General features: G+C 43.1%; 1 protein-coding gene across 1 annotated transcript; it reads right to left on the bottom strand.

Moving 5' to 3' along the window:
- Positions 1-19,991: 19,991 nt before the first annotated feature.
- LOC110702108 (transcription factor TCP7-like) lies at positions 19,992-22,149 on the bottom strand. Its single transcript, XM_021879764.1, has one exon. The coding sequence runs from the start codon at positions 21,909-21,911 to the stop codon at positions 21,009-21,011; it is 903 nt and encodes a 300-aa protein (XP_021735456.1). The 5' UTR covers positions 21,912-22,149; the 3' UTR covers positions 19,992-21,008.
- Positions 22,150-24,380: the final 2,231 nt, after the last annotated feature.

Raw genomic sequence — 24,380 nt, 5'->3', positions numbered from 1 at the left:
CTTTCTTTTTCGGGAGAAAGTCGGTACCCTCCACAAAATTGACGGAAAATTTTTGCACACACGAGTCATGTGCACATTGAGTCATGTCGTGCCATATCACTTTGATTTGAGTCTAACACATGTGTCATTACACTTCGAGTCGAGTCAACCTCGAGTCAGTCAAACATATCGAGTCAAGTTTATACCTTGAGTCGTGTCAAGTCGATGAGTCAAGCAATGCTAAGCCTTAGGTCAACCCTAAGATAATTAAAGAAATTGCCAAAGTTCTATAGTAAAAAATAAATACAGGTGTAGCAGAACAGGGAAGACCCTATCACAGTGTTCAGTGACAGAGTCAATTCTTGGCGCCAGAGATATTTCAGCAACGACGGAGCTCGAAGCCTCTCAGAAAGGTGATTTTGACCTCATACAACAACTTCGGGTTCTTTGGTACGCCAGTTAGCCCCTATAAGCAATTTGATATGATTAAGTAGTCAGTTTGATTACAATTGCAATAAGTGATCGACCTGATGAAAGATCGTCTCACTTAGCTTAAAGCGCCTAATCACGGAGACACCGACATACTGGTTTTAGCGGAATAAAGTTAAGGCGAGCTTTAGAGATCGACAAACGTTGGTCTTCGGAAATTTTTCTTCAAAACATTATCGCAACAAACATTCAAGCACCGAAGCTCTATTGTTCAGAGACGCGTGAACATTTCCTATCAATCAAGCTCTTTTGCTCCAGAGACGCGTGGACAATCCTTTTCAAGCTCTTTTGTTCAGAGACGCGTGGACATTTCATTGAAGCTCTTTTGTTCAGAGACGCGTGGACATTTCATTGAAGCTCTTTTGCTCTTGAGACGCGTGGACATTACATTCAAGCTCTTTTTCTCCAGAGACTCGTGGACATTTCATTTAAGCTCTTTTGCTCCAGAAACGCGTGGACATTTCATCAGAAGCTCTTTTGCTCCAGAGACGAGTGGGCATATCATCAAAGCTCTTTTGTTCAGAGATGCGTGGACATTTCACTAAAGCTCTTTTGTTCAGAGACGCGTGGACATTTCATTCAAGCTCTTTTGCTCAGAGACGCGTGGGCATCCTATTATCAAGCTCTTCGTTCAGAGACGCGTGGACACATCATTCAAAAGAACATATAAAACAGAAGCTCTTTGTTTGGAGACGAGTGAACACCGAAACAGCAAGGTGGTGTTCCCTAGATTATGGAGAGTTGTCAAAAACAACTGAAGATTGTTTCAAGAGAAGCAATCTTTGATAGTATTCCCTTGGATGTGGAATATTATCATGGCAGGAAGGATAGTTTCAGGCGAAGCGATCTTCTATTTGGAAGCAGTTACAGGCGTAGCGGTTTTCAAGCGGGATGGCATTCTCTAGCTTGTAGGAGGTCATCAAAACAACAGTAAAGTGGCAACAATCGGTTACTTTTAGAGACGTGTGCTCGACGGTGCAAGATACGTGTTTCTTAACTCTTCTATCTGTTTAACTAATGCTAGTTTTGCAGGTATCGGCGTTACAAGAATGATTTAGGATCGCAGAACGTTCTGAATCATTCTCCGTCCCTATCGCTACTTTAGCTTTCGTTTTCGAAACTTGCGTTTCTCCAAACTCAGTCAAAGTGGGGGCTTCTGTAGACACCCATTTGTGTCTCCCCAAAACCAAACCCGGTGATGAGTGCCTTTCACGTCGAATCATAATCGAATGAAACGAAAGTGTGGAAAGGTCTAGCGTTGCGGAAAGTTTTATTTCTTTTCTCTTCTCCCTGTTTTTGAAAACTTTTTTGTAAGAAAACAGCCAATCCAGTTTGGTTGGTCCATGATGTGGGTCCAATAGTGGTGTAGTTGGATGGGGCTTTCAAAGACCTTTCCAACGATATATTATAAGTCCAATTCCGATGAATATTGAGGAAGTTATGGCCAATTTACAAAACTGGGCCCGGTTTGAGCTTTAAGTACGGCCTAATGATCTAGGGGAGGGCCTAATATAATTTATCATTCCTAATGCAATTAGGAATGGTTTTAGTCTTCTAGAACATTCTAGAAGGTTTCTTATCATTCCTAATTCAATCAGGACTCTTCAGAGTTTTAATCAAGATCAAATAGCATTTTCGATGGAAATTATATTATTTTATCTTCCAGTACAGGAAATTTATCAGATTTTCGAAAACGCGTTGAAAACCGCTTTGGCGTCCAACCCCAGGCCTTGGCGCCTGGAACCAAGATTGGCGCCAGGCGCTAGCCATTGGCGCCTGGAGCTAGCCACTGGTGCCTGGCGCCAACTAGCCAGGGCTGGCGCCAATGTGTTTTTGCGATCTTCAGACTCTGTTTTGTTAAATTATCTTTTTTGGATGATTTTCTCTATAAATATCGTATTAAAAACTCCGTTTTCATTCACCAATTCTCTTTATTCTTAAGTTTTAATCAATTCTCTTTATTCACCAATTATCAATATTCAATTCTTTTCATTCATCAATTCTTTCATTCATCTACAATCAAATCATTCATCTCTTTCATTCATTCTTTAGAATAAATATTCTTTCTTGCTTTTCAAATACAAAATTCCGCATTCATTAGATCTAGAAACACCTAGCCATATTCGAAGTTTCCTTCGCCCTAGACGTGAAAGGTTTAATTTTTGAGGGTTTGGTCCCAAATCTCTCTTTCAATTATTTAATTTAATTGTTTTGATTATTATTTTCCTTGAAGTTACTAACCTGTGTATTTTGTTATTAGAAAGAGGTACGAGGCATCAAAGTAAGTACTTTAATTGTTTAATTGATATTATGATGTAGATATCATGCTTAGATTGTTATTTTGATTCCTAGTATCATGTCTAGGGTAAATTTAATATCAAGTATGATTAAAAGTACGATGCTTCCTATGTTCTTCCTAATATTAATTCATGTTAGTATCATGTTAGGGTTAAAGATTTGATTTTTATTGCTTAGTGACATGCTAGGGTTAGTTATTAATCTTGTTAGTATCATGCCTAGGATCTTGCTATTTTTATTATGCTTTAATATTAACATGAATATGATTGTGATTATGATTATTATTATTTTGATGATGATTATCTTATTTATGATTGTAATTTTATTCATGATATTTATTATGATTATTATTATGTAGCTTGATGCTTATTATTTTTATTGCTTGATCACACCTTTCATGCATGCTTAAAGGGAATTGGTATTTGCAATCACGCTTAATAAGATAATTAATAATCTTGTTAGGTTTAATTGTGATTATAATTCAAGTGATCGCCAATAATAGTTTTTTGGGCATTAATGTTCAACCAACATAGATTAAACAGGTTTAGAGTTAATCCTATTGATTGCATGTTAATCAGAAAGCGCACATGAATACGATCAGAATAAAGTAGAGGCCCATTATTAGGCAGGTTCAATCTCTTTTAGGTTGGATTTGTACCATCATCCCCGAACCCTTATTTGGTTCATGACCTTATGGAGTTGACGATCTCTTGGATCGTTAAGGGGTGTAACCTTCACCTCGTGAACGGTTTACAAGTTCCTTAAAAACTTTTTGGCGACTCTTTTGCTCTATCTTCTTCCCTTTTGGACGCCACCCGTACTTTAGTGTATGATCACAGTGGGGTTCGAGCTACTGGGAATTCAAAGGCTTGAAATTATTCCCTACACTACCTGTTTAGGGTAATTTTACCCCGCCACGTGGTCCAATCAAAGGACGACACGTGTCAGCCTTAGGATGGCCCAAAGTGGACCAATCTCTACTCGACACGTGTCGCTCTAGAAAATAAGGGAAAAAAGGCGGCCTTCAGGCCTAAATCCCGAGAAAGACGCAAAGCGGCGCAGCCCACCACTGATTAGGGTACAGTGACCTAATCAGGGGCACAAATCCCAACGACCCTATAAATAGTGAGATTACCCTCTTTTGGGGGGAGGTTTTTTAACCATTTTATTACACATTTACTCTTTCATAGAGACATCCTGAGCTTGGAATCCGAGCAGATCCCTACCTAAATTTCCGCACCTTTTTCTCCCTTCAAGTTTCTAACTTGTGCGTCGGAGGCGGAGCACCACCCAACTGGTGTCTCCGTTTGTTTTGCAGGTACAGCTCACCCCGAATCAGTCTTCGTGTCGTAACTCTCCCGAGGGACAAAAACACCCAAAACATTTGGCGTCGTCTGTAGGGAGAGTACCTCGAAGATGGTTCAAGATTCTGTACCACCCCCTAATCGTCTGGGTGAAGACCCAGAAGTCTTTACAGACTATGAGGATGAAGATCCTCAAGTCGAAACCTTTACAGCCGAAGACGACTCTCCCAGAATCAAGCGCATTCGGCCCAGAGAGACTCTTGAGCGGGGTGCCTCCCAGGCGGGTGCAAGTAGACCCCTGGGCAGCCGGAAGGGGAAACCCAAACGGCAGCTGGATCAGCGCCTGTCACCCGGGACGAGCTCATGAGATTCATGACAAGTTTGAAGGGTGAAATTAAAGAGCTGGTCACCCAGAGCCGGGCTGGTCCAAGTAGAGGTCAGTCGACCAAGAAGACTCCTCTGGAAAAGGGGAAGTAAGTCAAAAATCGGCAGCCAACTCCCCATCCAAAGGAGAAGGCAGCCGGGACCATTGATTGGTCCAAAATTCTTCTCCCCAAGGGGAATAACAATAACTCCCGCTGGACTCAACAGCCGGTGAGAAGTAAAAAATCAACTCTTGATGCCCGGGAGATCATTAACCGGAAGAGAAATCAGTCGTTGTCTGAGTCGGCTTCAACATCGAACTTTCCAGACAGCTTCAACAATACTTCTGCCGGGAATGCATCTTCCTTGCATGAGAGTCAGACAGGCGGTAATACCATCCATTCTGGCCCTCACATGATTGGAGTTGTACCATATGTGCCTACTCAGGCTTACGGATAGTATCCTCCTCACTTTATGCAGTCGGCCCTCTTTGGAGGTCAGGCGGCATATCTAAATGTCCAGCCATTGGACTGGCAGCTTCGTCTGCTACGCCTGGGTGAACAACCTTCTGCGTTCACCCGGGAGATAACTGAGGCGGCTCAGCCGTCCAAGTTTAAGAATGTGTTGGTTGGTACCTATGACGGTACCACCAATCCGGAAGACCACCTCATGGCTTACACCAACCTCATGTATCTGCAGGGGTTGGATGATGCCACTTGGTGTCGGTGCTTCCCGGCTACACTGAAGGGCATTGCCCAATTGTGGTTTGGCAACTTGCCGGCTAGGTCCATCGATAGTTTCAGGAAGCTCGCCTTCCTGTTTGCTTCCAACTTCTCAATGAACATCCCTGCTAGGAAACAAGCCTTATTTGAGCACTGTTAAGCAGGGAGAGAGAGAAGGGATGCGCTCCTATGTCAGGCGGTTCAATCTGATCAGAATTCAGATCCAAGGACTGTCTAGCGAGGTATCTTTTACAGAATTCTTCAAGGGTCTGAGAGACGGGTCGACTTTTAAGTTCGACCTAGTCAGAAAAGGTGCTTTCACCTTACAGGCGGCCCTAAGGGAGGCGAAAAGCTACATCCAGGCTACCGACCTCTGCTCGCCTGGTAACCAGTTGGACTCCAGGAAGTCCGACAAACAGAAAGACAGCCGGCCTGCCCAGCCGGCCAAAAAGAAAGAAGACAACAAGAAGAGAAAAGAAATCTGGGCGATTAGTGATTCTGACCAGCCGTCCCAGAAGAAGAAGAAAGAGTTTAAACCGTACGTCCCCAAGTACGAGTTTAACAAATACTGCAACTCCATCCTCATGGAGGTAAAGGACCGGCTGTCCATTGAGAAGCCGAATCCTATGAAGAGTTATGTCCAGTCACGGAACAAAAATAAATTCTGTCAGTTCCATGAAGAGGTCGGCCATGAAACCAACGACTGCTTCAGTCTTCAGCGGGCGTTGGACCGTCTGGCTGACAAAGGGCTGTTGAAGTCCTACATTTCTAAGTCCCCAGCCGGGGCAAAAAATAAAAACAAGGGTCAGTCCTCCAAGACTACCCCCCAGCCTGCTAGTAGCTCGGATACCGACAAGGAGCCGGTCTACACAATAGCAGGCGGGTTCTCCTGTGGTGGCCCTACCATCCGGGGCACCAAAATCCATCTACGAAAGATGGACAAAGATGAGGATGAGCAGGCGTCTGCAAGCACCTCCTTCCCAGACGTCTTGATTACTGAGAAGGATAGGGGCAGCGTCCGCCGTCCGCATGATGACCTGGTTGTCATTGAATGTAAGGTTGCCAACCAGCTGGTTGGACGGATCCTTATTGACACCGGCAGCTCATCTGACATCATCAGCCTCCAGTGCCTGTAAAAGCTGAAATACGATGTCAGCAGTATGCATCCGGTCACCCACCCCTTGGTTGGTTTTGGGGGTGGGATGGTCTACCCAGCCGGAAGAATTGACTTGCCCATCCGGCTGGGAGAGAAAGGCCAGGGACGACATATTGTCGTTAGATTCTTAGTCGTTGAGGAGCTAACCGCCTACAACATTATCCTTGGCTGGCCAACTCTCAACGTAGCCAAGGCAGTAATCATCCCGTCTCTGATGCTCATCAAATATGAGAGGGATGACGGCTCTGTTGGTTCCTTGAATGGGGATCAGAAGACGGCCCAGGAGTGCTATCTCTCAGCCGTCAGGGACACTGTGGCCCCAGGCAATCAGGAACCAATTGACCTTGACAATGTCAAGGATGCTAATCCAGCACCTGCCCCACCAGCAGCCGGAAAGAAAAGAAAGGCACCTCTGCTGGTGGAGGTGAAGAAGGAGAAATAATAGCAATCACTGACCGGTGAATGGTCAGATGAGCTCCGTCCCCAACCGGCTGGTGAAAGCATTGATCTCGTTCTGGATGACAGCCGTCCAGAACGTACTATAAAGGTTGGGACGGTCGCTCATGCTACTTTGGGTGCAGACTTGCACCTTCTGCTGAAGGAATTCAAAGACATTTTTGCCTTTGAAGTGGAGGAGATGCCAGGCGTCAGCCCGGATCTTGCTGTCCACAAGCTCGCCGTGGATCCTAAAAAGAAGCCCATCCGGCAAAAGAAAAGAAACCACGGTGAGGAAAGAAGTCAGGCGGCAGCTGCCGAAGTCAAAAAGCTGCTAGACGCCAGGTTCATCCGGCCTTGTAATTTTCCCGACTGGGTGGCCAATGTGGTCCTTGTTAAGAAACCGAATGGGACCTGGCGCATGTGTGTTGATTACACAGACCTCAACAAGGCGTGTCCAAAGGACAGTTACCCGCTTCCAAAGATCGACAGTCTGGTCGATTCTACAGCCGGTCACGCCTTGATGAGCTTCATGGATGCCTACTCCGGCTTCCATCAGATACCCCTATGGAAGAAAGATCAAGAGAAGACGGCCTTCGTCACTGATCAGAGGTTATTCTTTTATACTGTGATGCCGTTTGGCTTGAAAAATGCGCCTGCCACCTTCCAACGGATGATTAATACGGTCTTCATTAATCAGATTGGGAGGAATGTGGAGGCGTACATTGATGATATGATAGTCAAATCCAAGCTCCAGACGGATCATCTTGCTGATCTCCGAGAAACATTCACCACCCTCAGGCGGCATAAGGTTATGTTAAATCCTAAGAAATGCGTCTTTGGTGTTGAGTTTGGGAATTTTCTCGGATTCCTTATTGATCAAAGGGGGATAGAGGCTAACCCTGAAAAGATACAGGAGGTGATAGACATGAAGTCGCCCCATTCTGTCTAGGAAGAGCAGAGACTTATCGGCTGTCTGGCCGCCCTGAGGAGGTTCCTCGGCTGGTCAAGCGAAAAGTGCCTCTACTTCTTCCAAGCAATCAGGAAGAAGACTAGATTTGAATGGGAGGGTGATGCTGAGACGGCATTCCATAGGTTGAAAGAGCATTTACATTCTATACCTAGGTTGGTCAGTCCTTTACCTAGGGAGACGTTGTACATGTACTTAGCCATCTCAGATCATGCTCTCAGTGCCGTTCTCCATGCTGAGAGAGACGGCGTGCAGCTCCCGGTTTACTTCATTAGCCATGTTCTCAAAAATGCTGAACTCCGGTACCCCATGGTTGAAAATTTTGGCCTTGCTCTGTATATGGCTTTCAAAAAGCTAAAGCCCTACTTTTTGGCACATCCGTTGGTGATTTACACCGACCAACCACTCAAGCGGCCAATGTCTACCTTGGACTCATCCGGGAGAATGTTGAAATGGGCTATTGAAATGCAAAGTCTTGAAATCACTTACGAACCAAGAAAGGCAGTGAAAGGTCAGGCGTTTGCCGACTTCATTGTTGAAATGACCCGTCCGGTGGCTCCGGATAATCTTAATCAGGTTTGGAAAGTGTATGTAGACGGGAGCTCTAAAAAGAACGGCTGTGGTGCAGGCGTAATCTACGAGTCTCCTGAAGGGGACAGATTTGAGTATGCACTACGCTTTAAATTTCAGGCCTCTAACAATGAGGCGGAATATGAAGCCCTGCTAGCCGGTATTCTCATGTGTAAGGCGACAGGGGCTATGAAAATTGATGCCTACTCTGATTCTCAATTGGTTGTTAGCCAGTATGAGGGAAGCTACGAGGCTACTCATCCGGCTATGATCAAATATCTTCAGGAAGTCAAAGAAGAGACCAAGGCACTTGAGGAATTCCGGCTGAATCAGGAGCCTAGGTCGGAAAACAATCAGGCGGATGCATTGTCAAAACTGACGTCTTCCGCCTGCCATGATACGCCTCGGTCAGTCTTCTGGGAAGTTCTGGAAAAGAGGAGCATCTATGAGGATCCCGTTGGAATTCTGGACCGAAGCTCTACCTGGATGGATGGCATCCTGACCTATCTCTCAGACGGCACACTTCCTGACTCGCCACAGGAAGCAGCTGTCCTGAAAAAGCGAGTTGCAAGATTCGAGTTGAAAAATGGAGAACTCTTCAAGGCGGGGTTTCTGAAGCCTTTGTTGAAGTGTGTCACCCTAGAAAAGGGGAAAGAAGTTCTCGAAGATTTGCAATCGGGATTCTGCGCCTCTCACATAGGCGGCAAGTCCCTAGCAGTCAGAGACAGACGGCACTATTTTTGGCCCACTCTTGAGGCAGACGCCAAGGAGTTGGTGAAAAAATGTGACAAGTGCCAAAAATTTGGCAAACTCATTCTTCGTCCGGCTACTGATCTGACGGCCATCCACAGCCCAATCCCGTTTGCAAAATGGGGCATGGACATTCTAGGTCCTTACACGCCTGCTCCAAGCGGAAAGCGCTACATCTTAGTGGTTGTGGATTATTTCACCAAGTGGGTAGAAGCTGAGGCGGTTAAAAACATCAAAACCTCAGACGTGATTTCCTTCATCTGGAAAAACATTATCACCCGGTATGGGGTACCTATGTCTATGGTGTTTGATAATGGTCCTCAGTTCGAGACGCCTTAGCTAAAAACTTGGTTGGGAGATCAGGGGATCTCAAGCTATTTTGCATCTGTTGGCCGGCCCCAAGCAAACGGCCAAGTTGAAGCCTTCAACAAACTCATCTCAGAAGGCCTTAAGAAGAAAATAGAAAGAGATCGGTGGCTTATGGGCAGAAGAGTTAATCCATGTCCTATGGGCCATCCGGACAACAGCAAAGGGGGCAACCGGTGAAACCCCATTTCTCATGATTTACGGTGCTGAAGCCGTCTTGCCCATCGAACATTACGAACCGACTCTTAGGGTCATGCTATATAATGAAGAGGCAAACTGGGAAGCAATGCGCCTGGCATTGGATTCACTCCCAGAACGCAGGGGCAATGCCGCCTTGCGTCATGAGATTTACCGTCTGAGAATGACGAGAGCCTACAACAAAAAAGTACACAAGCGTCCTTTGAAAGTTGACGACTTAGTGTTACGAAAAATGGAGGCAACCGGTAGGGCCAATGACCTGGGAAAGCTAACCCTAAATTGGGAAGGCCCCTACCGGAACTATGAAGAAGTAAGGGACGACACCTACCACCTGGAAACTCCAGACGGCAGGCGCCTGCATAGAACTTGGAATGTAGACAATCTAAAAAAGTACTACTTCTGAGAATGTAAACTTTTTGTAAACAGTGAGTCAATTAATGAAGATTCAGACTTTGTTTGCAAAATTGAGTTATCGTTTGATTATCCATGCGGGTAATATCCAGGCGGATTCCCCATTTACCTACCTAAGTTCGATACTTAGTGAAGGTTACATTTGTTTGACCGCCTGGGTAATACTCGGATCTCTTGTTTATTTAAGTTTGATACTTTGTTTATTCAACTGCTTGACTATCCGCCTGGGTAATACTCAGACGGATTCTCCATTTATCTAAACAAGTTTGATACTTAGTACGATCAAATATTTGCATGTCCGTCTGGGTAATACCCAGACAGACTCGTTTGTTTAAAAAATTGAGTTCGATACTTGGTGTAAATTCAATACTTTGACTAAAAACTAAGCACAAAAAACGTTTAGTGGCTATACAATCGGTCTCAAACAAGACCAGAGGCTAAAATGGCCGGATGGTTGCTCATTTTATAAAATCGCCTGTCCTAACATGGACAAAGGCATCCGGCGACACCCCTCCGGGTGCAATTGTCGCAAAGAACATACTATTTTTCGGTTCTACGTACCTATGCAGACGGCAAAGATTGAACGACCTAATTGGTCAACTCATAGACGTCTGACCAAAATGACCTGTGAAGAATGATCAAGTTGCCGAATACCGAATGCCATGGGGCATCAATCGGTCACCAGCTGAAGGTTTCACTTGGGTTATCTATTCCAAAATTGCACTTCTCACCCCAATTGGGGCAAAAGAGTTGTTCAATGGCTATGAAATCTCTACCTAGACGGACAAACGCCGTCTGTGTAGTGACTGAAACGCCTGTTGGTGTACGACTGTGCACTTGGTTTGGGGAAATCACTATTGTGATTGATTGACTTGCAAACATATCATGCTCTTTACAGCATCAGACGTTTTCAAGTCAATCAACCAACTCCACTTGAAACCAACCACACAGCCGTCCAAGGGCAAGGACAGCCGGACTATTAATTAGTTAGGCAAAAATGAAAAATCGCCGCATGCTTTGATAAGTTAGGCAAAAATGAAAAATTAAAATTTGCACAAAATTCAGATGCAAAATGATCAAAACCGACTCAGTCGGTGCATTTAAGTCCACCCAACCAAACGGTCGTAGTGGATTAAAATGTTAACCGGACCTCGTCCGGAATAAAGAAATTGTTAATTAACACGGCTCCACAGCCGGTAAATATAAGGATACTCGGCACGCAGGCCGGAAAAAGCAAGTCTTGGCATACAGCCGCTGAATAAAAGAAAAAATAAAAAAGCAGAGATTGGCATACTGCCGCTGAATGGTCACTTCTGGCCTGCAGACGGTGCCTCCTTGTCCTCCTTCTCCTCGTCATCTGAGGGTATTTCCTGTGCTTCACCAGGACCAGGAAGCTCAGGCGCGGGCGGCTCGTTGTTGGAGTTGACCCAGGCTTCGAAAGAGGCAGGCTCTGTCTCACCTTGTTCTCTCAAGTACACCACGTCCTCGGTGTACCTGTGAGCCAATGCCTAGACGCCATAGTCCACGTCCGGGTACAGGGCAGCCCAAGCGATCTTCATCCGGGCGTCATTGTCAGCGTCACTCTCAGCAACAAGGCGGTTTTGCTCCGCCTCCAGGGTTGCTGCAAAGTTTATCTGAGCCTGAGCAGCCTCCTTCTCCAGCCTCTAAACCTTGGTCTTCAGTTTGGTGTTCTCTTCGGAAACACCTATAAGTGTGCCAAGGTCCGTCTGGGTCTTCTTGAGCACCTCACCAGCCTTTTTGGCGCTCTCGTTCGCCTTCTTTTGGGCCTCCTCCGCCTCCTTCTTAGCCGTCTCAGCATCCGTCGCCCGCTGATTGGCCGTCTTCATATCTGACTCCAGCTGCTGGATTCTAGACGCCTGTGTCATAATTATTGCTTTAGTTTCAAGTTCATTTACGATAGTCGAGTGTAAAGCAATATTATCAGCATCTATGGCGGACTTCTTGGCCCTTTTTACCTCTTCCCGTTTGCGGGAATAAGCACGTTTGAGTCCGTCCACCCGCAGCATGGCCTGCAAAAAGACAGGCGGTATAAGTATTGCAGGCGGGATAAAACACTTGGAAAAAACAAAATTGAATTGACTTCTTACCTCAGCTAGAAGGGATAGAATGCGTTCAAGATTGAACGTCTCTATCCCAGGGATATTGTCCTTATCCCTCTTCCGGACGGCTTCCAGCATGGCCTTGGCATGCTTCTGGACGTCTGGCCAGCGGGGAGATTGATCTTCACCACAATCAATACGTGATGAGTGCGAGACTAAGGCGGCACCTATTTGTTGTCGGTCGACTAAAGATGACGTCTGTTGAGAGTGGGATTTCACCCGTAAAGGCCACCCCAGCTCAAGCGGGGATTCAAAAGGGTTCTTACCTTCAGAGCCGGCCAAGCGGGAACCGCTTGCAGGCGTGGTGAACCCTGCGGCTGCTGATAAGGGATTGACAAGATCAAGGCACAGGCTGCCGCCTACCTTCTCAAGTCGCCCCGCTATCCGCATCTGCTGATGCCCGGCTGAGGCACCAGGAGTTGATGCAGAGATGGATTTTTTGATTTTGTTGAGAACGGCAGGGTTCTCCTCCCTAGCCCGTTTGAGTTGTTTCTCAAACAACTTCCCAACCTCTCCTCCCTGCAAAAATAACCAAAGTTAAGGTTAGCATCCGGGAAAAATGATTTTAAAGGATCAATTTTTGAAAGGGTCAGGCGTTTGATACCTTGTCCTTGACCTCAGTCGCAGCTTTCTCCGCAAGATCTTTGCGGATGGTTGCAGAAGACCGCTTGGGAGTTTTCTTCGACTGCAACATGTTTAATGCTTCTTCTGCAAAAAAGAAAGAAATTGGTCAAATATCATAAATCAATTTCGATAGAAAAATACTACAGACGGATATAAACTCAGGCGCATACGTTTTGTAAACATGTGCCCTAGCCCGCAGGCAGCTAGGAAACACTCATCCCTGAACCAGGCGCTCTTGGGGATCCAGTTCTTTGGAAATTTTATTGTTTCCCCGGTTGACAGAGTTACATCTGTGAGGCCGAAAAAGTCTGCCTCAATTATCTTGTTAAAATCTTCCTCTGGGATCCGGGGAAGAGCGCACTTCCTGCCCAACAAGTCGGCTTCTTATTTTACATACGGAATTCATAATTTTCCCGTCTGGTTAGGGCTGACATCAGGTAGAACCTGTGCTTTCAGCCATCAAACTTCGAGACCTTGTCCAATGTCATCATATATTGAGGCTGCGTGGTTAGAGTGTACCACGCCCTCCAGCCGCCTGGGCTTCTGCTAAGATAGTGCATACTAGCAAAAGCCTCCTAGCTGAGGTTAAGCCCCTGAAACTCGCAGGCGGCAACATACCCCATAATGTTTATCCAAGAGTTGGGGGTAAGTTGCCAGATTCCGAGGTCGTAGCCTCTCAAAATTGCCTTCACCGCCTGGTGAAGGGGAAAGCGGAGACCAGCCTTGAACGTCGCCTCATAACAGCCAAAATAGCTGTTGGCGTTCTGTTCATCGTTCTCCCAGGCGATGGTGCCATTCTCAGGCGGCACCCGGATTCTATACCCGTCTCCTAGCGGGTGTATTTGGGTAAAATTCTTTAAGTTCTCCTCCATTTGGATCCGATCTTTGGAGGAGACGTGGATGTTGAAGGGATCATCCTTCTCGTTCCACTTTTTCCTTTCTTCCTCCTCGCTATCCGGAAGCGGGGGTAAGTCGTCACTGCTCTCAGAGGTAGAGGCGGAGCTGTCGCTCTCCGTCTCCTCCTCACTTTGATTCAAGGGGGCAGAGGCGGCCTCGTCGTCGCCTTGGTCGCATTCCTACAAGAAGGAATCAACAGGAGTTGAAGAGGCGCGCGGAGGGGATCTCTCCAGAGCCGTCTCGCCTCCCTGACCAGACGTTTCTCCCTCAGGCGTTTGGCCGCCTGAGCCTTCGCTCTTGTAATTTGGATCAATTGCTGTCTACTTTATCCGAGCCATTGTGTCCTGCACAGACACGTAACTGGTCGGAATCTGTGGCAAAAGGTGGTCCCAACACCCCGAGACGGCACTCCCAGTCCTAGACTCAGCCGTCCCTGGTGACTAGCTGGACTCTAACCTAGGTTGTGCCGTGTGTGTTGGTGATGCATCCATTTATTGCAAGAAATATGTACAAGCGGTGAAAAAAGAAAAAGAGCTGAAAGAGGCAGAGACGGTACCTTTTAAAGAGATATCTGAAACTAGGCGGGTCCGGCTGGGTCTCTGGAAGACGAGCTTTCTTGCTTGCACCTGACTCAAACGGGTGACGTCTGCTCTCTGAAAGTTCTCTCTAGAAAATTTTTTGTAAACGTACCCAAAATTATGAGGGTAAACGGCTATATATAGAGGGTTAAAACGGGGGCATTTCCGTAATTTACCCGGAAGGTGAACGGTTACTCTTTAATGGTAAAATTACCGACAATCGGAGCGTGACACATGTCACAGATGCCACGTGGCGTGCCACGTCACATCTGTGAGGGGCAAATGTTTAGGGTAATTTTACCCCGCCACGTGGTCCAATCAGAGGACGACACGTGTCAGCCTCAGGATGGCCCAAAGTGGACCAATCTCTGCTCGACATGTGTCGCTCCAGAAAATAAGGGAAAAAGGGCGGCCTTCAGGCCCAAATCCCGAGAAAGCCGCAAAGCGGCGCAGCCCACCACTGATTAGGGTACAGTGACCTAATCAGGGGCACAAATCCCAACGACCCTATAAATAGGGAGATTACCCTCTTTTTGGGGGGAGGTTTTTTTGACCATTTTATTACACATTTACTCTTTGATAGAGACATCCTGAGCTTGGAATCCGAGCAGATCCCTACCTAAATTTCCGCACCTTTTTCTCCCTTCAAGTTTCTAACTTGTGCGTCGGAGGCGGAGCACCACCCAACTGGTGTCTCTGTTTGTTTTGCAGGTACAGCTCACCCCGGATCAGTCTTCGTGTCGTAACTCTCTCGAGGGACAAAAACACCCAAAACACTACCAATTTTCCAAGAAACATAAAACCCAATAGAAAAAGTTGAGCTGAATTTGTTGTGGTAGGTTTGATCTGAATATGAACCTCACTCCGATTCTAGGAAAAGGTGGATCCGCGACTCGCTGAATTTGGGATTTTCTTTGAAAAAATAGACGGATCTAGAAAATGCGATTTCCTTTGTTCCGATTAGGATCCTACACTTAGTCTTATGGTTGAAGGTGGTGGATGGCGAGTGGGAAGGTGGAATTAAGTGGGTTAACATTGTTCTCTCCGTCAATACATTGTTACCCGTCAACACTTTTAGAACGGGGCTAATAGAACGGGAAATTACTTGGTTTATTCGCATGGACCATCGTGCCCTTCATTTAACTTCCTAAAAGACTGTATTGCCCCTAATATCAACAATCCAAGTTGATATCAGGTATTCACTTGTATTTCCTCTACTTTAATTATAAACTAGTTTGCACCCTAAATTATAATCGAACTATAAATTGAGTATACTGAGAATTAAATTAACGAAAAGCCCTAGATTGTGAAATAGAAATTCGATGATTAAAAAAGAAACCAACATCTTACCTCAGAAGCTTCTTCAATGGAACTTCGGATTGCACCCCCAAAAAGAAAATCATATAACTAATATATAAAGCTAAACTTTTAGCCAGGTCACGACGTTGCGACACTTGGCGTTCCAACTTTTCGCCAAGTGTTGTGCTACATTGTAGCGATTTAAATAGATTTCATAAGATTAAAAAAAAAAAAAAAATTTAGGATAAAATTTTAAGTTTAGAATTTTATTTTCTATAAAAGACCAATATTTCAGATATACAAAATGATTTATAATTTTATTCAAAAAAAATATTAAATTATAATTCTCAAAAACTATCATATAAATTTAATTTTTTATGTCATAATTTTTTTTGGAGCGAAAGAATTAGTTTAAAGTGTAAATGTACTTATAATATATATTAATCAGTTAAAATAATATAATTTACAACTAATAGAATTTTATTACTACATAGACATGTCAATTAGGGTTAAGTCATGAGTCATCTCGAGTTGGGTTACTTTAGGTTACGAGTCAAGAAATGTTCAACCCTTGCCCAAAGTTTTGGTTTCGGGTCAACCTAACGGGTTTTGAACATTTAAATTATTATTTGTTTACTTTTTTAATGTATTAAATCGAACATTATCACCAATATTAGTATTAGTCATTACATGCCTACTAGATAGCAAATCGTTACAAAACCACATCAATAAACTAATTTTGTATCAATGGTATATTTTAAAATTTGAAATATAGATTAAAAATTTATCTTTAAATTCAATAAACAACCCGGCATCGCACGGGCACAAAACTAGTTATTCTTAATAAACTTTGTTGTGGCACTGTCATTTAATTCTCGCTCCCAAACACACGCGCACACAATTTCCCTCGTCTTTGAAACTTTAGACTCCACATCTCTTTTTAGAATGAAAAAGATGCTAATTGATTGGGTTAGGCCCATATATATCTGGATTTTATCAGCCTTTGGATTTGGATATTACAATTTCATATAATTTTGAAAAGTCAAAGAAAGGTATCAATCCATATACCATGACTAAATAAACCCAAGCCCATACTCCACTTTTCATATATACTACCTCGTTTCGTATTATTTATAACAAAGGTATTTTATATCTCACAATTAATACCCTTAGCTGCAAATTATATGAGACAAAATTAGTAAAAACCCCGAAGATGTTTGGTGTTGTGGTTCTTGTACTCTAGTTGTATTCGATGGATGAGTCATTTAGAGTTTTATGTTATCTATGTTGTATGGGTCCATTACTAATGAACAATTTAAGTCACTTTAATTCTCGGGCTCGGATCGTGTAACTCTTAAAATAATTGCTCATTTGGGTTTGAGTTAGGGCCTCTTTCGAGCAACTTAACTAAAAAGAATTGATTGAGGTTGAACTGAACTGAACTGTTTATGATATAAGAAAATTAGGAAATGAACTGAACTAAAATTAAGCTAAACAGAACAGACCCTTAGCTTGAGCTAAATTATCGGATACAAATCAATTTAGTCAATTTAGCCACGAACCAACGTCTCCTGAATCCTGATGGTACGCGTTAGTGATGGGTGTGTGTGGCTGTGATGCATGATAGCAGCCAAGAAAGATGTGAAAAGCAGGACAAACATGAAGACATAAGACCCAGTACACAACACATGTTAGTTACAAGTACTCACTAAATGTACACAGTAAAGTGCTTGCCAACTGCCAACTTGTATTGGGATAGATAGAGAACTGACGTTTTTCTGCTCTTTACTACTGCCCCACTCATTGTGATTGTTAGTGTGCTTTCGTGCCATAGAGTTTAATTCTTCTATTGCTAAGCTCCATTTATCCAATCAAACTCTAATTTGGTTTCATATTTGAGTATATTATTCATTACTATTGAGTGTTACTCATAAAATTATTAGAGATAGACAATCGAGTCGGTTGAGGTTAGTGGGTACATTTAACTAATAAAAAGAACAATCACCATTCAACCAACTGTCAAGCAACGTCATAATGACACCTACTTCATATAACCCCTCACGTTTTCTTATTGATGTATTTTATTTTCGTTTTGAGGTGCTTTTATTTGACGTACTTAATTTTACTTTATTCTAATTACTTTTAACAAATTTTACCATCTTACTTTCCAAAAGAAAACACTAAGAGTATAATTTAATTTTATACACAGCTAGGCTTATCAAAACTTGTAATCATATTCTTTATATGTGCTATATGGTATTTTTTTTAAAAAAAAAAATTATGTATGGTAGAATCATCAAATCAATTATCAAAATTAACATGTTAAGAAGCTCAGAATTTATTTATTATTCAAAATCCTATGTTTAAAAACCATGCACATTATTTTCTAATAAAAATTTCCTTTTTTTTGTTTGAATAGAACTCTTTTTTTTCTTGCTTAAAAGCACAAAAAACTAGTCAAATTTATTCTTCTCATATTCTGTTTCCAAGTTTAGTATAAACTTTAAAGAGTGGGAAAAGAAATGAATACAAAATCGATCCAAAAGTAGGAAAAAGGGGAACCAACAACTTAAGTAATATGAGCTGGTGAAAAATCATTGGCATTGATTATGAGGAGCCCAGAATAAATAAACTAAGTAAAAAAAAAAGGCAGAGTATGGAGTACTTGTACTGTATCTTTGCATGTATGTCTTTTCTCTTCTCCCATCCTTCTCTTTTTCAGTTTTCACCACTAAATTTTGCCACTTACATTGCAGAGTTTAGTCTTCAACTTACTTTCTGCCTGCTCATTCTTGGCATGCCTCGTGTTTTTGAATCAAACATACCATTCATTCACTGACTATACACTTACACCCATTGATAGATACCCTACCGTCGATCCTTTTAGTAAGTGATCCTTTGATTAAATTTAAGAAGTTGCGTTTTCTAAGAATTTCTTGTAACGAGCTGAGTTCCGCTTTGTGAAAATTAGTTTGTTCGATGGTAAATGTAGAGGGTCGGGGATTAGGTAAATAACTTCCCTCAGTTTTGGCCTTGATTGAATCATAGTGCAGATGTCTCTCAATCAAGCACTTATACATTTTGAACGGAAAAATGTGTTAACTTTGCTTTTCATGCCAACCAAACGATCACTTTAGTAGATGTTGCTGCTATATGGTTTTAAAAACTGGCATATATCAATTACAGTGGAATGTTGGTAATAGTATACTAGTATAATTAGGCTCAAGTACAGCACTAATCTCTTAAAACTGCAAGATAACATTAATTGAAACAGACAAATTGACAGGACACAAAAGGTTCTAATGACATGATTAATATAATCATATAAACACACATAGTGCAAATCTGGCATATAATTAGTAGCCACTTATTGGGTTCATTAGGGATTTGGTCACATCATAATATGAACATTTCCTAAATAAAGCTACAATATTACTGTCGTCAAAAGTTGATAGATGAAGAAGTTTCCATGCAACTTCATTATTATTCCTACTAACTCTAAAATCATTAAAAAAAATATTGGGTGTGTGTTTATGTGTTGAGTATGTTGCCATCCATCAAAGTTGGCCATTTTAAGCGTCGATCCCACCAGAGGGTGGTCATCGACGAATATTGAGGTAGAAGTCATCTGACAATGTAAATTGCAGTGACATTGTCTTAAACAGAAATGGTTATATATCATTGTTTAGCCTATTTAAGGTATTACAGATTAACAGCACCATGGACAGGGCCCTCGGAGAGTTGGAACGCGCTACATTCGGGTTTAAAAGTCGGTTACCCCGTACAGTGAAGGTAATGAAAACTCAAAGGAAGCAAGAAAAGGGGTGTCATTTTTCAGAATCACAGCAACCACAAAAAACCCCACCAGGAACAAGGTCATTCAATTCCTGAACCTGACAGCTAATATGTGTTGACTCAATCAACACACTATCAAGTTGAAACTACAGCATCCAAGCGTTCCTTATCATCAATTTATCATCACTCCACCTAAAAGAGGAAATCGTAATATCTTACCAACAATTCTGTCCTCTCCATCAATATAGAATCTGCCTAAATGAGAACGCGATAACAATCGCTGAATTAAACTGAAACAAACTTCCAAGAAAACAACCACAACTTTCTTTAAAGCTTTACTAGAACTGGGGGAACAGAGTTACCTCAAACCAGAGCTAAGAATGACAATCATTTTCCCCAACAGCTCATAACACTGATGATGATACAAACTCGCATAAAAGTAAAAGCTGGCAAAACAAAGAGATAGGTTGGGTTTGTGATTGATTTCGTGCCAATTTCAACTTGTTCATCAAATATGTCTAAGACTATGTAAGAAAATGAAATAATAACAGCTCGGGTTGATTTGTGTTCATGCTTTGTAGGAGTTCGGGTTTCTCTTAACATATGAAGTTCGTGTTGAGTAACAACAAAAAAAAAAAAAAACAGTAGAAATAAGAAACATTGCTTGTGGAACAGCAAAAGATGGGTTCCTTTATTACTTTCACACCAAAATAAATTAAAGCTAAGCAATCAAGTTACAATTTACAGACAATTACATACAAGAGATACATACATAATTTAGCTACAAGCTAATTTGATTGCACAAAATGAAATAGGCTAACAAGAACATAACAGATTAATCACTGAACAAGGTAAATTCAGCAGCCTAGTATCACGGCGACGCAGATTGAGAGCGAAGAACATCCACAGCATAAGTCCACCACAACTCAATGCATGCATGCACAACAGCAGAGCACAAGGCTATCATCTAATCAATCTCTAATACTTCACTAAGTAGCTCAAAAACAGAAGAAAATTTACATATTAACCACACAACAGTCCCCAAACATGCTGCTAGAGCTACTACAGCTGAGAAACTCGGGCATTCGCCACACCAATGGCGATAAGCACAACGAGTTCCACACCATAAATTCAACTGAACTGAGGCGAAACGAAAAGGGTTGCTAAGGATTTATGCAATTGATCAAGGAAGATAGAATTACAAATAGATTGCAACTTGACATTCACAGGAAAAAAACCTTCCCATAGGTTTTTCCCATTAATTTTTAGTTTTTCATTTGAACAAATTCAAAAACTCTGCTGACAAATTACATTGAATTTCAATTCACCACCCAGTCTTTCTTCATCCTCAATCTCTCTCCTCCCCCTTCCAATTTGAACAGAACAGCAGCAGCAGAGCAAAAAAACAAGGAACCCTAAAAAAGGGAAAGAGATTCCTAAACCCTAAAAATCAAAACCCTAAAATTGAATTTAATCAATCAAACAGCAAACTTCCTAATTTGTTCTTCTTTCCTCCCCTTCGAGAAAGAAAACACACAGTCACACTCGATAATAAACATAAACCCTAATTTTAAACAAAATTCACTAAAAATTCCCTGCTCTTCTCAACACACAAAATTAAACAGCAAATGCACAATTTTTTTTTTGGTTTACTTACAATACAATCTCCCAATTCATCCACAAATTAACGAGGATCATCATCTCTCCGACCACCGGAAGACCCACCAGCACCAGAAGCCGGAGCTCCCGACAACGAAGCGAGAAGATTAAGATGATGTCCCTGAGCAATCGGCAAGTAATTCCCAACTCTAGAAGCTTCTCCAAGCGTAACATGCTGCTGCTGGTGCTGGTGCTGCTGCGTATGAGTAAGAAATCTCCCCGCCATCGCAGCCGCAGCCGCCGCTTGTTGCCCAAGAGAACCACCCGGGCCCACAACCATCTCAGGCCCAGCAGCAAAGCTCCAGAAATCGGGCCGGGCCGGAATAGCCCAATACCCAGCAGTCGGCCCAAGTGAAGCCGTTGTAACAACATCTTCCTTATCAACGACGCCGTTTTGAGCCTCGTTTTCCTCGGCGGTAGTCCTGAGGCGCTTCCCTAGTAAAAACGGTGTCGGAGACGGAGACGGCGACGTTTTATTGTCCACAGAAGCGGAAAGCCCCGCAGTGCGAAGATGATGGTGCGAAGCCAAAGAGTGAGGAGAAGAAGTCGAGAACGAGGCGGGTGTTGTGCCTGTACCGGTTGCAGCAATTATCGACGGCTCCGCTTGTCGGAGAAGCCACTCGATGGTTTGACCGTCGGACTTGTGACCCAACTCACGTGTGAGCTGGAACACACGTGCGGCGCAAATAATAGGCATCCTTATCCTTCTACCTCTGCCGTCAACTTTACTGTGCCTATCTTTGGCAGGCGCTTTCTTAACTGCTAGCGCTGTTGTGGCGGTTGTTGTCGAATTATTCTGCCGTTGTTGTTGTTGTTGTTGTTGCTGGGGTTGCTGGTGTTGTTGTTGGTGTTGGGAGGAGAGAGAGTGAGGGTGTTCGATTAAAGCGCCGCCAACGCCGCCGTTGGTTGCTCCGTCTGTCGCCGACATGGGGGAAAGATGAAGGAGTGTAAAATTTGAAAATATAATGAAAAAATAAAAAAAGAAATAAGAAAAGGGGGCCCAAAAAGAGGGAAATAATAAGAAATAGGGGAGAAAGGAGGAGGGGGAGCCCGCCGACGAAGGGAGAGGAGTGAAGTGGGGGAGGAAGAATTGGAGGAATATTGGGGTTATGAAGAGAGAGAAAGAAATGATTGAGAGAGAGAGAGAGAGTAGGAAGCAGGAGCTGGTGGAGACAGGAAGGAGGGCACATGGGTGGTGGGGTACTTACTGGACCCCATTGTCTTTATGGGCCCCATCTCTCTTATCTCTATTTTTTAATCACGGTTGATTCTAATTCGTATCCACAAGACCACGAGACCATCTTCTATGGTAAGAAAAAGAGTATTTATGTGTAGAGGATATCAAAAAATTACTAAAGTGACTATTCTTTTCAGCTTATTTTCAGTTTAGTTTTTAATTTTCTTTTCTCATAAAATATTCAATTTAGCTTTAATAAGTTTAGTTCAGTTCAACTCCAATAAATTTAATTTAGTTCAGCTCAATCAATCTGAACATGCCATAAGTTTAGATACTCAATTTGAGAAGTAGACAAACCGACTGGGTATCACTATTGGGTATGAAAAACAACTCATTTTGTATTTTTTTTTGAGACCACTCATTTTGTATTTTAAAACTTAAAGTTGAGTTTCAACATTGAAGATGGTCTAAGACAGAGTATGTTTTTTCAAGAAGTACTTGAATATGTTACAAACATAAGTCAAAATTGGCTAAATGATGCCCTGTTTTTTAGAGCTACTCTGCTCTGCTCTGTCCTACTCTGCTAAAATCTGCCCTGCCCTGCTTTGCTCTACAGTGTGTGGAAGCCTAGCCCTGCTCTGCAATTTGCTCTGCCCAGAATCTCAAAAGAACATGGTAGGGATGGAAATAGGGCGGGTCGGATGCGGATGATGGTACCTCCATACCCATACCCAGCTAAAAATATTATACCCATCCCCGCTCCACCACCCGTGGCGGGTACAATATCCACATCCATACCCGCCCCAACGGGTACAAGATAGGATCCATCTTCGCCCCATCACCCACTTGGATATTCATACCCACCTCATACCCGCCTCAAAATCGTCCCAAACCCTTTGCCATGATGCTCTATTGTATCACATTAATGACAATTATATCAAATTAGGTTAAGAAAATTGGAGCTTTCACTGTTCAAGCTTATTGAGTCTTATGGGTATCAAGTTTCATAAATTCTCAACTTTTCTAAAAGAAATATGGTGCGGGTATAAGGTGGGTACGGGGCAGGGCGAATATGGGGCGTGTCTACTGATATGTCTATTTTATATAGTATTTTACCCCCGTCCCTTGGTCATAATTAGTAGTGTTTTTGGCTCTTTAGGGCCACTTTTGTTTCGGGGTATTTTTACCCCCTTTTATAGACAAATGAGAGGCTAACTAATGGCCCAATAGTAAGCCGACACGTGGCATCATGCTCAGCTAAATAAAGGCCATTAAGAGCATGACACATGGCCTTAAGAGAGATATCAGAAAAACAAGGTGTTTTGGGTGTTTTTGTCCCTTGGGAGAGTTACAACACGAAGACTGGTCCGCAGTGAGCTGTACCTGCAAAACAAACGGAGACACCGGTTGGGTGGTGCTCCGCCTCCGACGCACAAGTCAGTAACTTGAAACGGAATAGAGAGAACGGAAATTTAGGTGGGTATCTACTCGGATTCCAAGCTCAGGTCTTTCTCTGATGTAAGAGAACAAGGGTGTAATTAATGATTCAATGTGTCCCCCAAAGTGGGGAAATATCTCCCTATTTATAGGGTCGTTGGAAAATGCGCCCCTATCTAGGTCACTTGACCTAGATTTTAGTGGGCTGCGCCGTTTTACGGCGTGCTTAGGAATCTGGGCCTATGAAGGTCGCCATTTTGGAAACATATCTGAGGGAGCCAAGTGTCAAGAGGATGTTGAGCCACATAGGCCATCCTAAGCTCGACACGTGGCGACCTCTCATTGGTCCACGTGTCTAGGGTAAAAATACCCTAAACATTTGCCCCTCACAGGTCGCACGTGCATGTCACGTGGGGCCTGTGACACGTGTCCACCTCTCATAGGTGAGCAGTAACGGGGTAAAATTTTGAATTTCAAATCAAAATTTCCCCCCCACTTTTACTTTATATAAATAGAAAGTTACCTCCCCTCCTTTTCACACTTAACATTTACATTGACTTTTTAGAGAGAGAAAAAGAGAGATTCTAGAGAGATTTTTCTCTGCTCTCGCCTGCATAATCAACGAGTTTTCAAGCTTCCGAGTGCTAGAAGTTCATCACCCGGCTCACCGGTTGTAGCGGTTTTCAGATTTTCCAGAGTTAAAGCAAGGTAACCGCCTGTACCATTTTAGCTTTTCTCCCTTTCAATTTGCATACCGTTTTTTGCCTGTATACCCAGCTTTCT

Source organism: Chenopodium quinoa, unplaced genomic scaffold (genome assembly GCF_001683475.1).
Source record: "Chenopodium quinoa cultivar QQ74 unplaced genomic scaffold, ASM168347v1, whole genome shotgun sequence".
Classification (NCBI taxonomy): Eukaryota; Viridiplantae; Streptophyta; class Magnoliopsida; order Caryophyllales; family Amaranthaceae; genus Chenopodium; species Chenopodium quinoa.
This window is presented reverse-complemented; position numbering and strand designations above follow the sequence as displayed.

Bases quoted from the DNA above. Each gene is read 5' to 3' on its own strand.
- LOC110702108 (XM_021879764.1), bottom strand. From the start codon at position 21,911: ATGTCGGCGACAGACGGAGCAACCAACGGCGGCGTTGGCGGCGCTTTA.